At 40.8% G+C, this 14767-nt stretch overlaps 3 protein-coding genes across 3 annotated transcripts; 2 read left to right on the top strand and 1 right to left on the bottom strand.

Annotated features, from left to right (window-relative positions):
• Positions 1 to 910: 910 nt before the first annotated feature.
• On the top strand, positions 911 to 2869 carry LOC131978634 (trace amine-associated receptor 1-like). The gene is made up of 3 exons (XM_059342344.1): positions 911 to 1034; positions 1282 to 1501; positions 1734 to 2869. Exons 1-3 carry the CDS (start codon positions 911 to 913, stop codon positions 2542 to 2544), a joined length of 1155 nt encoding a protein of 384 aa, XP_059198327.1. The 3' UTR covers positions 2545 to 2869.
• Positions 2870 to 6152: 3283 nt separating this feature from the next.
• LOC131978633 (trace amine-associated receptor 13c-like) lies at positions 6153 to 7349 on the bottom strand. The gene is made up of 2 exons (XM_059342343.1): positions 7186 to 7349; positions 6153 to 6963 (listed from the first exon to the last, which is right to left on the bottom strand). The coding sequence occupies exons 1-2, from the start codon at positions 7347 to 7349 to the stop codon at positions 6153 to 6155; spliced, it is 975 nt and encodes a 324-aa protein (XP_059198326.1).
• A 3940-nt stretch (positions 7350 to 11289) lies between these two features.
• LOC131978632 (trace amine-associated receptor 13c-like) lies at positions 11290 to 12668 on the top strand. The gene is made up of 3 exons (XM_059342342.1): positions 11290 to 11346; positions 11398 to 11600; positions 11858 to 12668. Exons 1-3 carry the CDS (start codon positions 11290 to 11292, stop codon positions 12666 to 12668), a joined length of 1071 nt encoding a protein of 356 aa, XP_059198325.1.
• The last annotated feature ends 2099 nt before the right edge of the window (positions 12669 to 14767 follow it).

Here is a 14767-nt window from a genome sequence, read left to right as displayed (position 1 = left end):
CAGTTTGAAGGGGATGTTGGTTTTGAAGGCTGAACTGAAGTCAATGAACAGCATTCTCACATAGGTGTTATTGTCCAGGTGAGAAAGGGTGGAGTGTAATGCTGTGGAGATGGCATCCTCTGTGCTCCTGTTCTGGTGGTAGGCGAATTGGAGGGGGTCCAGTGTGGGTGGCAAGTAGGTTTTGAGGTGAGCCAGGACCAGCCTCTGGAAGCACTCCATGATGGTGGGGGTAAGGGCAACAGGCCGGAAGTCGTTGAGGCTCACAGCCTTGGAGTGTTTTGGCACCGGCACGATGGTGGTGGTTTTAAAGTACATGGGGACAGTTGCTTGGGCCAGTGACAGGTAGAATATGTCTATCAAGACCTCAGCTAGCTGCCCCGCACAGGCCCCGAGCATGCGTCCGGGGGTAGCATCAGGGCCAGCAGCCTTACGTGCAATGATCCTGCTCAGTGCAGCACACATGTCGGTGGAGGAGAGTGTGAAGGGCTGGTGGTCGATGGTGAGCACAGTCTTGATGGTCACCTCCTGGTTGTCCCTCTTAAAGCGAGAATAGAAACTGTTAAGCTCGTCAGCGAAGAACGCGTCACTGGTTGATGGTGTGGTGTTGGAGGGCTTGTAGTCAGTTATGACCTGGATTACCTGCCACATGCATTGGGGGTCGGGGTTGTTCCTAAAGTGCTCCTCAATCCTTAGTTTGTGGCTGTGCTTGGCCTTCTTGATGCCCCTCTTCAGGTCAGCTCTGGATGAACTGTAGGACTGAGCATCACCTGATCTGAAAGCGGTGTCTCGTGCCTTCAGCAGTAGGCGGACCTCTTTGTTCATCCACAGCTTTTGGTTAGGGAATGTAGTGATTCGTTTGAGGGTGTTAACACTGTTGATGAAATCTAAAACAGAAGAGACACAGGGGTCAATGTCCGTGTGGGAGTCCAGTGTGGCCTGGGTGGCAAACACACTCCAGTCTGAGTTTTGTCAGTCTGCTCCCTCTGACCACACTTTGACGGTCCTCACTGAAGGTTTTATACGTTTCATCAAAGGTGAGTGCTTTGGCAGTAGGAACAAGGCAGATAACTGCTTTTTTACAAATTCTGGAGAGATGCTTAGCCTAGCGTTGTGCACGCCCCGCCATCATCAGGCCTAGAGGTTCCAGACCACATTACATCAGAGGGGAAGGGCTTGAGAGTGTAATGAACATGCAGAGGAAAAGAGACGTCAGTGTCACCGTGGAGAAGTGGGCAGGATGGTTGAAGGTGAGATGAAAAAAGGCTTAAATCAGCTTGTCAGAAAGCTTTGGCCAGAAGACAGATCAGCTGCTTCTCCTGTTTCTAAAGATTGAGACGATGGAAGAGGCTGAACTCTGTTTTCCACAGCTCCTCAACTCCTCCTGCAGGAGACCAGAGCCTCCTCACTTTGACACTGTGCTTATTTACCTTCTGCTGTCCTTCATCGCTCTGCTCACTGCAGCTCTCAACCTGCTGGTCATCATCTCCATCTCACATTTCAGGCACATAACCGTCACAGCAAAATGTTATTGCTTTTTAATCTATATTATTAACAGGAAAAGAGGCTTCAGACTTTTATACATATATATCACTGTTAACATTGATATTATTACAAACTGGTTGCTGGCCTACTATTTGTTGCATATTATTGTTTTTAATCATTGCTGCTTTTTGCACAACTACTATAGATATTATTTCTGATACTGTTCACAATGAAGATATCTTTCACTGCAGGCAGCTCCACACCCCCACCAACCTCCTCCTCCTCTCTCTGGCTGTCTCAGATTTTCTTGTGGGGCTCTTTGGGATACCGGTTGAAATCCTCATGATGCAGACCTGCTGGATGCTGTGTGACCTCATGTGTTCGTTGTATTATCTTTTTGCTGTGATCATAATCGCTGCCTCTTTGGGGAACATGGTGCTCATATCTGTTGACCGCTATGTTGCTATATGTGACCCTCTGCATTACCCCACCAAAGTCACTCAAAAGGTTGTTGGAATATTTGTTTACCTGTGTTGGATTTGTTCTACTATTTATGGGATTATCCTATCAAATGAAAACCTGAAGCATCCAGGCAGGTACAAATCCTGCTATGGAGAATGTATGGTTAACATTCCAGGAAATCTTGATCTAATTGTTGGCTTCATTATTCCTGTTGCTCTCATAATAGTTCTTTATATGAGAGTATTTGTGGTGGCTGTGTCTCAGGCTCGAGCCATGAGATCCCACACTGCAACTGTCTCACTTCAGCACTCTAAGACTGTAAAAGTTAAGAGATCTGAGCTGAAAGCAGCCAGAACTCTTGGTATTCTTGTAGTTGTGTTTCTGATTTGTTATTCTCCTTTCTACTGCGTCTCTCTCACAGGTCACAATATCCTGATCGGATCGTCAACTGAGGACTTGATAGCTTTTCTGATGTATTTTAACTCCTGCTTAAACCCTGTCATCTATGTCTTTTTCTACCCGTGGTTTAAAAAAACTATTAGACTTGTTGTTACTTTTCAGATACTGCAGCCTGACTCCCGTGAAGCTCAGATACTGTGAAAAACAAACTGTAGAATGAGTGAAAAGGATGCTGTCTTTATGTTCTGCATGTGTATTATCTTTTGTAACTAACAACCTGAAAACAATCAGCCAGGTATAATTCCTCTATAAAGAACACATATTGAACTTTATCAGACCTGTTGACCTAGTTCTCTGTCTTCACAGTTCTGTACATGAGTGTTTGTGATCGCTATAGCTGAATGAGGTGTAATCAATGCTGATAATAATAATCATTCTCAGTAAAACTCTGCCTTTCTCATTTTACTAAGCTTAATTCAAATCTGTTTGCATCTGAAATGATAAGGTACTAATGCCAATTATGTTATTGATTTATCAAATATATCAGTGTAACAAAAGCAGCATATGCAATGACATCAGTTACATCCTCCACATGTCTCCCATTTTGTCAAACATGAAGTATTTTGTTAATCAAGCCAACATGACTTTGTGTTAGTTTTACAGTGATGTCCATTTGCATTATAAGCTCTAGATTTCTTAAGGGGAAACAGAAAATTCCTGAATTTAAAGAGAAAATGACTAAAGCTGTAACTTTTAGCCCCTTTTCTTAGCATTGTGTATTTCTATGGATAGAAGCAGTTGCTAAGTGATGACTTTATTTAACACAAATAGGAGGAAAAAGACCAAGGGATATGGACCTTGTTAGCAGCTGATTTCCACAATGTTTTCACACAGGCCTCCATTACAAAACAAGAAGTCAAGATCAGCTGATAAGCAGCACCCACATATCGGATCAAAAAAGAAGTGCTTCAGTAGTGCATATTCTAAAGCACTTGTTTTATTTTATATTAGCATTTCTATTTGATCAAATTACCATCAACTGAAAAATTGCTAGAAAGTGCAGGTTTCCATTTAAAAATGAATGTTCATCATTTATCAGTCACTTGTCAAAGAACATTTAAAGTTACATTTTGGATTATCTGAAGTTGATGAGATATGTATGTCTTTCACTAAAAATAAAGATAAAATGAGCAAATCACATGATATTCTAACTCATCTTTTCAAATTCTATTTAATATCTGAGAAAATTGTCTAGGGATGGTTTTGGTTGAGAAATCCCCAGTTCAACATTTGTGAAAAAAGACATGTCTCTTTTAACAATGACAAAATCAATTAAGTCAATTTTAAGTTTATCCACCATTGTTATCTCACTCCTATGAAGATTAAAATATCCGAAAAATGTGTGTATTACAGGTGCAACTCAATACATTAGAATATCATGGAAAAGTCATTTTCCAGTAGTTCAAGTCAAATAGCCCCAAACAAGTATTGAGGCCAACATTTCCAGATTAAACATAATTTTTAAAATTGGTCTTTTGTAATATTTAAATTTTATCTGTATATGTGCTGACTTTAGTCAATAGGGCCTCTTCAGACTCGACCAGTTGAACAGCTCCACTGTTCCCCAACACGTTGAGAATCTGCTTGATGCTGTGCCGAATACACTACTGCAACACTAATGTTGGTTGCACAAGGACCAGAAAGCTCATAACAGCAAGCCCGGTAACCCGTACTCCAGCAGTACCGCCCAACATGGTTCCCAGAGGGACACGGTCGTAAGCCTCCAAGTCGATAAAAACACATAGACTGGATGATTGGGTGGTTGGCTGGATTTAGGAGTTCCTTATGAATTGATTTCTGTGTGTCCCAATGAACTGTGTGTTCATTAATCCAACTTTTGATGGAGAGAGGGAGGTTTCTTGCCAGAGAACCAAAATGGAGAGCCCAGATGCCATTTTGAGAGGTTCAAATCCACAAATGAACCAAAATTCACATGAGGCAAGATCCCAACACAGAGATTTCTTTCCACTGTTCGACAATATCCCATAGTCAGCAGGTCTTCTCCCCCCTGAACACATCCTTGGCCAAACCACCAGACCATCACAGATGCTTTTGAACTTTGTGCTGGTGACAATCTGGATGGTCCTTTTCCTCTTTAGCCTTGGGGACAAGACGTCTTTGATTTCCAGAAACAACTTTAAATGTGGACTCGTCAGCCCACTTTGTGTCAGTCCATCTCAGATGAGCTCTAGCCCTGTTCCTGGACCCATGTAGTAGTATCATTTTTAAGAATCATTCATTTATTCATTATCATTAACCTCTTATAACTGGGTTACTGGAGCCGATCCCAGCTGACATTGGACGAGAGGCGGGGTACACCCTGGACAGGTCGCCAGACTATCGCGGGGCTGACATATAAACAGACATCACACTCTCATTCACTCCCACGGGCAATTTAGAGTCACCAATTAAACCTAAGTGCATGTTTTTGGACTGTGGGAGGAAGCCGGAGAACCCGGTGAGAACCCACGCTGACACCTCTTGCTGTGAGGCGAGAGCACTAACCACTACACCACTACACCACTACAATCATGTTGCTTTATAATGCAGTGCTGCCTGAGTGGACAAACATCACAGGCATCCAATGTTGGTTTCAGCCTTGCACCTTGCATGCAGAGATTTCTCTGAATCTTTAAATGTTGTTATGGATCCCGCTCACCACGCTCTGCCAGCGAAAGGCTTCTGGCTCCACCGCCACTAAGGGCCCTACGTCTCATGCACGACTCTATTCCTCGGTAGTTCCCCAGTGGTGTAACTCACTTCCAACTTCCATTTGATCTGCTGAGTCCCTCGTAAGCATTTAGAATACACTAAATACCTCTTTGCATTGGCCATGTGCAGTGCCTTATAGCATCTACGTCCTATTGGGCGCAAACTGAACCTGTGGCACTTACTGATGTGTTGTCTTCTGACTTAATATTTGCTTGTGTTGTATTAATTCTCAATGTAGGCAGCTTTGGACAAAAGCTCTGCTAAATTAAATTGTAACATTTATTGGGACAATGATTTTAATGGAATTGTGGACAACAGTCAGCAATCACGAAAGGGTTAACATACAAATGAAGCAGTACACTGAAAATAATTATGTCCCACACCGCTTCCCTCCATTTCCCCTCAAAAAGACTTCAGGTTTGACAAACGAACTGATGTGTGGAAGATGTGAAAGTAATGACTGTTAAATTGGTGCATGCTGCATTACAACACTGATAAATCAGTTCAAACAGTATTATGGTTGGCATGAGTTCCATAAAATTTCAGATGCCAACTGATTATAGTTAAATTAAGTAAAATAAGAAAGGAATCAATCAATTACATGTTTTTTTAAAACATTTGTAACACTTATTCTTACAATTTGTTTAACTGAATTTAACGATTATCATGTCAGCATTGATTACACCTCATTCAGCTGCAGTGTGGGATTACATGGCTTTAGCCTGACACACAGTGATCACAAACACTCATGTCATAAATTGATTACTAGGTCAACAGGCCTTGTTCACTACACATTCTTTCTAGATTAATTATACCTGTCTGATAGTTTTTTTGGTTCCTGGTTGAAGTATACTTGTCAAACACAATTCAAATATTTTTTATGATTATTTTCTCTGTGGGTTGCTGATTAACTTTGTTAGAGAATGTAATATGTAATACAACCGTAATAAAGATTCATAAAGACATGTTTGCATTGATATAGATATGTACAACATAAAGACAGCATCCTTTTCACTCATTCCAGCGTGTCTTTTTTTTCACAGTATCTGAGCTTCACGGGAGTCAGGCTGCAGCATCTGAAAAGTAACAACAAGTCTAATAGTTTTTTTAAACCACGGGTAGAAAAAGGCATAGATGACAGGGTTTAAGCAGGAGTTAGAATACATCAGAAAAGCTATCAAGGCCTCAGTTGACGATCTGATCAGGATATTGTGACCTGTGAGTATGAAGCAGTAGAAAGGAGAATAACACATCAGAAACACAACTACAAGAATACCAAGAGTTCTCGCTGCTTTCAGCTCAGATCTCTGAACTTTTACAGTCTTAGAGTGCTGGAGTGAGACAGTTGCAGTGTGGGATCTCATGGCTCGAGCCTGAGACACAGCCACCACAAATACTCTCATATACAGAACTATTATGAGAGAAATAGGAATAATGAAGCTAACAATTATATCAAGATTTCCTGAAATGGTAACCATACATTCTCCATAGCAGGATTTGTACCTGCCTGGATGCTTCAGGTTTTCATATGATTGGATAATCCCATAAATAGCAGAACAAATCCAACACAGGGAAACAAATATTCCAACAACTTTTTGAGTGACTTTGGTGGGGTAATGCAGAGGGTCACATATAGCAACATAGCGGTCAACAGATATGAGCACCATGTTCCCCACAGAGGCAGACATTATGATCAAAGCAAAAAGATAATACAATGAACACATGAGGTCACACAGCATCCAGCAGGTCTGCTTCATGAGGAATTTAACCGGTATCACAAAGAGCCCCACAAGAAAATCTGAGACAGCCAGAGAGAGGAGGAGGAGGTTGGTGGGGGTGTGGAGCTGCCTGCAGTGAAAGAATATCTTCATTGTGAACAGTATCAGCAATATTATCAATAAAAGTAGTGCAAAAAGCAGCAATGATTAAAAACCACAGCAAATCATAGACCTGCAACAAGTTTATAATAATATCAAGTTTAACAGATATATATGCAAGTCTGAAGCCTCTTTTTCCTGTAAGTAAAAAGAGATTCAAGTGAAACAACATTTTGCTGTGACGGTTATGTGCCTGAAATGTGAGATGGAGATGATGACTAGCAGGTTTAGAGCTGCAGTGAGCAGAGCGATGAAGGCCAGCAGAAGGTAAATAAGCACAGTGTCAAAGTGAGGAGGCTCTGGTCTCCTGCAGGAGGAGTTGAGGAGCTGTGGAAAACAGAGTTCAGCCTCTTCCATCGTCTCCGTCTTTAGAAACAGGAGAAGCAGCTGACCTGCCTTCTGACGTCTCTGTTCCTCTGCATATTCATTACACTCTCAAGCCCTTCCTCTCTTTTTTTTTTTCCAAAATATTTTTATTGAAAAATACAATAAGAAATTTACAATTACAGGAATACAATTATCCTTTTCTTATTTTTTATACATGTATGTACATGTAAACAGTCACATATACACATACACAAACGAAAATGAACAAAAACACTATGGTAAAATCGTAAAAGACAAATAATTAAATTAAATTACAAAGTGCAGTATAAACTATTTTACCCTCTCTATGGCTTGTTCCCAAGACTCCCCATATATTTGTATTCCCACTTTCCCTTCCCATGCACTCTTGAGTTTAACATTTGAGTGGTTGCTAAAAGCCAAAATAATATTGTACAACTTTGAAGTGATTCCTCTGTGATGAGGAGTAAATGATAAGATATTTTCCCATTGCTGTTCTGGCGGTAAAGAAGGGAAATTAGGGAAACACTTAGTAACAAAACTGTGAGTTTGAAAATAGCGAAATAGATGATTACAAGGGAGGCTGTAGCGAGACGACAAATTGGCAAAGCTATCCAATATACCACCTAGATACAAATGTTTGAATTGTGTAATACCCTTGTCACGCCATATTGAAAATGTTGGGTCCAAAAGTGATGAGGAAATAAATGGTTGTTATTTATAGGACTTGAGGAAGATGCAGCTACAAATTCAAAATGCCGCCTAAATTGAAACCAGATTTTAAGTGTGTTAAGAATGACTTGATTCTCAATATATAAAGACGGTTTTATAGGTAAAGATGAATAAAGTAAAGTAGGTATGGAAGACCTCTTACAGGATGATAGTTCCAATTTACACCAAGAGGGTCCAGAAGATTTTAACCAGTAGCAAAGTTTATGGATGTGAGCAGCCCAATAATAGGCTTGGAAATTAGGTAATGCAAGTCCTCCGCTAAGTCTGCATCTCTGCAGTAAAGATTTACGAACTCTAGGTGGCTTCCCGCCCCAAATAAAAGAACTAATTATCTTGTCCAGTGAGTCAAAAAAATGTTTAGGTTGAAAAAGGGGAATTGACTGGAATAAAAATAAAAGTTTTGGTAAGATATTAATTTTAATAACATTGATCTTGCCAATTAATGAAAGGGGGAGGTTACCCCATCTTTGAATATCAGATGTAATCTTTGAGATAAGGGGAGTAAAATTAGCTGATGCAAGGCTGGATAAAGAACGAGTCACGTTGATACCTAGGTATTTAAACCCTGATGGACTAAACTGAAAAGGTAAGTCTGACTGCTGAAGAAGACATGCTACAGTATTAATGGGAAAACACTCACTTTTCCCCAGATTTAATTTATAACCTGAAAAGGTGTTGAAGTCCTCCAGAATACTTAGAACAGCAGGGATAGAGAATGTAGGATCCATTATATATAACAACAAATCATCCGCATATAGCGATAATTTATATTCCATTCCATTACTGATGATTCCTTTAACTAAGGGGGAAGATCTTAATGTAATAGACAGAGGCTCGACAGCTATGGCGAAGAGCAGAGGCGACAACGGACAACCTTGTCGGGTTAGCGACAAAGGCAAAATAATTAGAGTAAACATCATTAGTATGGCTTTAGGGGATGAATAAAGAAGGCGAATCCAAGAAATGAGTTTATCACCAAATCTGAATTTCTTTAAAACTGCAAACAAGTTCTCCCACTCTACCCTATCAAATGCCTGTTCAGTATCTAAAGAAATCACAAGTTCAGGAAGTTAAGCCGAATGTTCTGAATAAATTATATTGAAAAGTGTATGGGTACTAAAAAACAATTGACGACCCTTTATAAAACCATTTTGCTCCTCAGATATAATATAAAGAAGCACATTCTCTAGACGAGATGCAATAACTTTAGCCAACACCTTTACATCAGCATTAAGCAGAGATAATGGTCTGTAGGAACTACAGGAGGTTGGCTCTTTGTCTTTTTTGAGAAAGAAATAGTGACTTGTGTCAGAGTTGGAGGTAACCGCTTTCTAAAGATTCATTGAATACACATAGAAGTATAGGCACCAATTTACCAATAAATGTTTTGAAAAATTCGATCGGAAAGCCAAGGGAGAGTGGGGAGTCCAATTGTCTAGAAGTATTAATATCAATGACAGGAATCAAAAGGTTCTGAAGGAATTCATCCATTTTAATGTTGTCTGTAGGAAACTCAGATTTATATTATGAAGAGTAAAATGATTTAAAAGTAGCATTAATTTCCAAGGGATCTGTAGTAACAGTGTCATTAGTGTTTTTAATACTAGGTATCAAACGGGAAGTGGCTTGACGTCGTAACTGATGTGCCAGTAAACGACAGAAGTACTTCAGAAGCTTCCAACTTTGACAGCAAAAGATATCCAATATCTACATTCTGCCATGACAATGGAGGAATTACTTAAAGGAGTAAAAGCTACAAATAAAGGCAAAACACCAGGTATAGATGGGATACCAGTTGAGCTATACCTTGAACTCTGGGATATAATTGGACCAGTATGGTTAAATAATTTAAATTACGCTATCGAAAATGGTGCCTTTCATAGGGACCTAAAACAGCCCTGATCACAGTTATTCCTAAACCCGGTAAAGACCCCCTAGAGTGTGCCAACTACCGTCTAACATCTTTGATAAATGCTGACCTCAAGATATTCTCCAAAATGCTGTCTAGAAGATTTGAGAAAGTTATAGGGGACATTATAAGCCCTGATCAAACAGGTTTCATCAAGGGGCGTCTTGCCTCTGATAATATTCGTCAGCTATTACACATACTTCGCGCATCTCATAAAATTCCAACAGACAGTGGCTTACTTTTTTAGATGCTGAAAAGGCGTTTGATCGCCTGGGATGGCCATTTCTCTGGAGGACAATGAAAGAATTTAATTTTGGGGATAAATTCATCAATATGATTACAACTCTTTACGTCAATACTTCAGCCAGAGTGTGTGTTGGGGGAGGTATGTCAGAGTTGTTGGACATAAGATGGGGCACAAGACAGGGAGACCCCCTGTCCCCTCTACTTTTTATAGTATCTATAAAACCTCTGGCACACTTGGTTCGAAATTCTCCCAAAATCTCTCCAATTACAATTGGTTCAACATCACATTCAATATCACTTTAGGCTTATGACACCTTGGTCTATTTGGCAATTTATGTCCAGCAACTTCCATGCATCTTATCAGTACTAGAGCAATTTGGATATCTTTCCTGGTATAAGGTAAATCTTTCCAAATCTGCCCTTATGCTCATCAATACAGATCAAAACAAAGTATCTCTACCAGTCCAGATTAATGTCATCAAGGAGGTCCTATACCTGGGTGCTAGAAGAAATACTTTCCCTACCTCTGTGGCGAAACTAAAATACTCCACAATTTTGAAAAAAATAGAGGAGGATATAAACAGATGGAAACATTTACCAAGCTCAGTACCTGCCCGTATTTCGGCCATCAAAATGAATATGATGTTTGTGATGTTCACTGGCTACAGGCATTTCTTGGACATATCCTATATGGGACTATCGTCGGCAAGAGTAAATAAAGCTCAGCCAATATTGATTTGGGAGAACTTGATATCTAAGCTGAAAGACCTACTGTTGATGTAATTATAACGTGCCTGTGACTGTCCTTATACTGTCTTGATGTTAGGAGGGTGGGGAGACTGGTGGTGGTGGTGTGTGAGGGGGGGGGTATTATTGCTTGTGTGTGTCTATAAAGCGTATCATTCAATGTATATGGTTATGTTGTTGGCAATAAAAAATTAATGGGGGGAAAAAAGGCACGTCTACATTGGAATCACTTTTCAGGCCTGGAGGTTGCTGCCTGGTTGCTCCAAACATTCCCAGGCCACATTACATCATAGAGAAAGGGTTTGAATATGAATGAATATGCAGAGGAACAGAGACGTCAGTGTGACCATGGAGAAGTGGGCAGGATTGTTGGAGGTGAGATGAAGAAAGGCTTAAGTCAGCTTGTCAGAAAGCTTTGGCCAGAAGACAGGTCAGCTGCTTCTCCTGTTTCTAAAGACGGAGACGATGGAAGAGACTGAACTCTGTTTTCCACAGCTCCTCAACTCCTCCTGCAGGAGACCAGAGCCTCCTCACTTTGACACTGTGCTTATTTACCTTCTACTGGCCTTCATCGCTCTGCTCACTGCAGCTCTCAACCTGCTGGTCATCATCTCCATCTCACATTTCAGGCACATAACCGTCACAGCAAAATGTTGTTTGACTTGAATCTCTTTTAACTTACAGGAAAAAGAGGCTTCAGACTTACACACACACACACACACACATATATATATATATATATATGTTAACCTTGATATTATAACAAACTGGTTGCTGGCCTACTATTTGTTGAATTATATTGTTTTTAATCATTGCTGCTTTTTGCACAACTACTACAGATATTATTGCTGATACTGTTCACAATGAAGATATTCTTTCACTGCAGGCAGCTCCACACCCCCACCAACCTCCTCCTCCTCTCTCTGGCTGTCTCAGATTTTCTTGTGGGGCTCTTTGTGATACCGGTTGAAATCCTCATGATGCAGACCTGCTGGATGCTGGGTGACCTCATGTGTTCGTTGTATTATCTTTTTGCTGTTATCATAATCTCTGCCTCTGTGGGTAACATGGTGCTCATATCTGTTGACCGCTATGTTGCTATATGTGACCCTCTGCATTACCCCATCAAAGTCACTCAAAAGGTTGTTGAAATATTTGTTTCCCTGTGTTGGATTTGTTCTACTATTTATGGGATTATCCTATCAAATGAAAACCTGAAGCATCCAGGCAGGTACAAATCCTGCTATGGAGAATGTACCGTTACCATTCCAGGACTTTTTGATCTTATTGTTAGCTTCATTATTCCTATTGCTGTCATAATAGTTCTGTATATGAGAGTATTTGTGGTGGCTGTGTCTCAGGCTCGAGCCATGAGATCCCACACTGCAACTGTCTCATTCCAGCACTCCAAGACTGTAAAAGTTAAGAGATCTGAGCTGAAAGCAGCCAGAACTCTTGGTATTCTTGTAGTTGTGTTTCTGATGTGTTATTCTCCATTATACTGCATCTCTCTCACAGGTCACAATGTCCTGATTGGGTCTTCAACTGAAGTCATCATGGTTTTTCTGATGTATTTTAACTCCTGTTTAAACCCTGTCATCTATGCCTTTTTCTACCCGTGGTTTAAAAAAACTATTAGACTTGTTGTTACATTTCAGATACTGCAGCCTGACTCCTGTGAAACTCAGATACTGTGAAAAAAAAGACACGCTGGAATGAGTGAAAAGGATGCTGTCTTTATGTTGTACATATCTATATCAATGCAAACATGTCTTTATGAATCTTTATTACGTTTGTATTACATATTACATTCTCTAACAAAGTTAATCAGCAACCCACAGAGAAAATAGTCATTAAAAATATTTGAATTGTGTTTGACAAGTATACTTCAACCATGAACCAAAAAAAACTATCAGACAGGTATAATTAATCTATAAAGAATGTGTAGTGAACTTTACAAGGCCTGTTGACCTAGTAATCCATTCATGACATGAGTGTTTGTGATCACTGTGTGTCAGGCTAAAGCCATGTGATCCCACACTGCAGCTGAATGAGGTGTAATCAATGCTGACATGATAATCGTTTTCAAGTAAACTTGCTGCCTGACAAAATGTAAGAAAAAGTGTTACAAATGTTTAAAAAAAACACGTAATTGATTGATTCCTTTCTTATTTTACTTAATTTAACTATAATCAGTTGGCATCTGAAATTTTATGGAACTCATGCCAACCATAATACTGTTTGAACTGATTTATCAGTGTTGTAATGCAGCATTGACCAATTTAACAGTCATTACTTTCACATCTTCCACACATCAGTTCGTTTGTCAAACCTGAAGTCTTTTTGAGGGGAAATGGAGGGAAGCGGTGTGGGACATAATTATTTTCAGTGTACTGCTTCATTTGTATGTTAACCCTTTTCGTGATTGCTGACTATTGTCCACAATTCCAGTAAAATCATTGTCCCAATGAATGTTACAATGGTTTCATTTAGCAGAACTTTTGTCCAAAGCTGCCTACATTGAGAATTAATACAACACAAGCAAATATTAAGTCAGAAGACATCACATCAGTAAGTGCCACAGGTTCAGTTTGCGCCCAATAGGACGTAGATGCTGTAAGGCACTGCACATGACCAATGCAAAGAGGTATTTAGTGTATTCTAAATGCTTACGAGGGACTCAGCAGATCAAATGGAAGTTGGAAGTTAGTTACACCACTGGGTAACTACCGAGGAATAGAGTCGTGCATGAGACGTAGGGCCCTTAGTGGCGGTGGAGCCAGAAGCCTTTCGCTGGCAGAGCGTGGTGAGCGGGATCCATAACAACATTTAAAGATTCAGAGAAATCTCTGCATGCAAGGTGCAAGGCTGAAACCAACATTGGATGCCTGTGATGTTTGTCCACTCAGGCAGCACTGCATTGTAAAGCAACATGATTGTAGTGGTGTAGTGGTTAGCGCTCTCGCCTCACAGCAAGAGGGAACCTGTTTGGAGTTTGCATGCTCTCCCCGTGTCAGCGTGGGTTCTCACTGGGTACTCCGGCTTCCTCCCACAGTCCAAAAACATGCATTTAGGTTTAATTGGTGACTCTAAAGTGCCCGTGGGAGTGAATGAGAGTGTGATGTCTGTTTATATGTCAGCCCCGGGATCCAGTGACCTGTGACCCGGTTATAAGCCGTTAATGGTAATGAATGAATGATTCTTAAAAAGGATATTACTACATGGGTCCAGGAACAGGGCTAGAGCTCATCTGAGATGGACTGACACAAAGTGGGCTGACGAGTCCACATTTAAAGTTGTTTCTGGAAATCAAAGCATAGCCAGGCGGCCATCCGGATCCGCAGCCACCCGGCGCAGCTCTCAGACCCGCCTGTCTCGCTGGGGGTATGAAGCATCGAAGGCGTGGATTGGGGGGTGGTTAGGGGGGGGGATGTATGCATATCAGTATATCTGGAAGTTCGTGTGTGTAGGCCTGAGACCCGCCTATTGTCAAGCACCAAACAGTTCGTCTCAGTTCGCTGGAATAACAAAAGCGATAAGCCTGGACGCTAAGGAGATGGCCTTCCTTCCTGGGCCAGGGAAAAAGGCAGACAGTTCAACAGGTGGTTGTGGGAGTCGAGAGGGGGGGAGGATGGGATGGTAGTGTCTCACTACATTCCTCAGCAGGGAAGATTAGCAACGGCCTTCGAGCCAAGGCTGTTTTTTGGGGGAAGCCAGATAAGATTGGAATTTGAGCTGTGGGTGGAAGTGGCAGCGATTTTTCTGCTACTAATCCTGTCGATGGTAAAAATGTCCC

Source organism: Centropristis striata, chromosome 10 (assembly GCF_030273125.1).
Source record: "Centropristis striata isolate RG_2023a ecotype Rhode Island chromosome 10, C.striata_1.0, whole genome shotgun sequence".
NCBI lineage: Eukaryota > Metazoa > Chordata > Actinopteri > Perciformes > Serranidae > Centropristis > Centropristis striata.
Note: the sequence above shows the minus strand (reverse complement) of the source record. Positions and strands in the feature narration are given on the sequence as shown.

Bases quoted from the DNA above. Each gene is read 5' to 3' on its own strand.
- LOC131978634 (XM_059342344.1), top strand. From the start codon at position 911: ATGTCCGTGTGGGAGTCCAGTGTGGCCTGGGTGGCAAACACACTCCAG. The intron at 1,035-1,281 runs GTGAGTGCTTTG...TCAGCTTGTCAG, and splicing joins TTTTATACGTTTCATCAAAG to AAAGCTTTGGCCAGAAGACA. The intron at 1,502-1,733 runs GCACATAACCGT...CTTTCACTGCAG, and splicing joins ATCTCCATCTCACATTTCAG to GCAGCTCCACACCCCCACCA.
- LOC131978633 (XM_059342343.1), bottom strand. From the start codon at position 7,349: ATGGAAGAGGCTGAACTCTGTTTTCCACAGCTCCTCAACTCCTCCTGC. The intron at 6,964-7,185 runs GCACATAACCGT...CTTTCACTGCAG, and splicing joins ATCTCCATCTCACATTTCAG to GCAGCTCCACACCCCCACCA.
- LOC131978632 (XM_059342342.1), top strand. From the start codon at position 11,290: ATGCAGAGGAACAGAGACGTCAGTGTGACCATGGAGAAGTGGGCAGGA. The intron at 11,347-11,397 runs GTGAGATGAAGA...TTTGGCCAGAAG, and splicing joins AGTGGGCAGGATTGTTGGAG to ACAGGTCAGCTGCTTCTCCT. The intron at 11,601-11,857 runs GCACATAACCGT...CTTTCACTGCAG, and splicing joins ATCTCCATCTCACATTTCAG to GCAGCTCCACACCCCCACCA.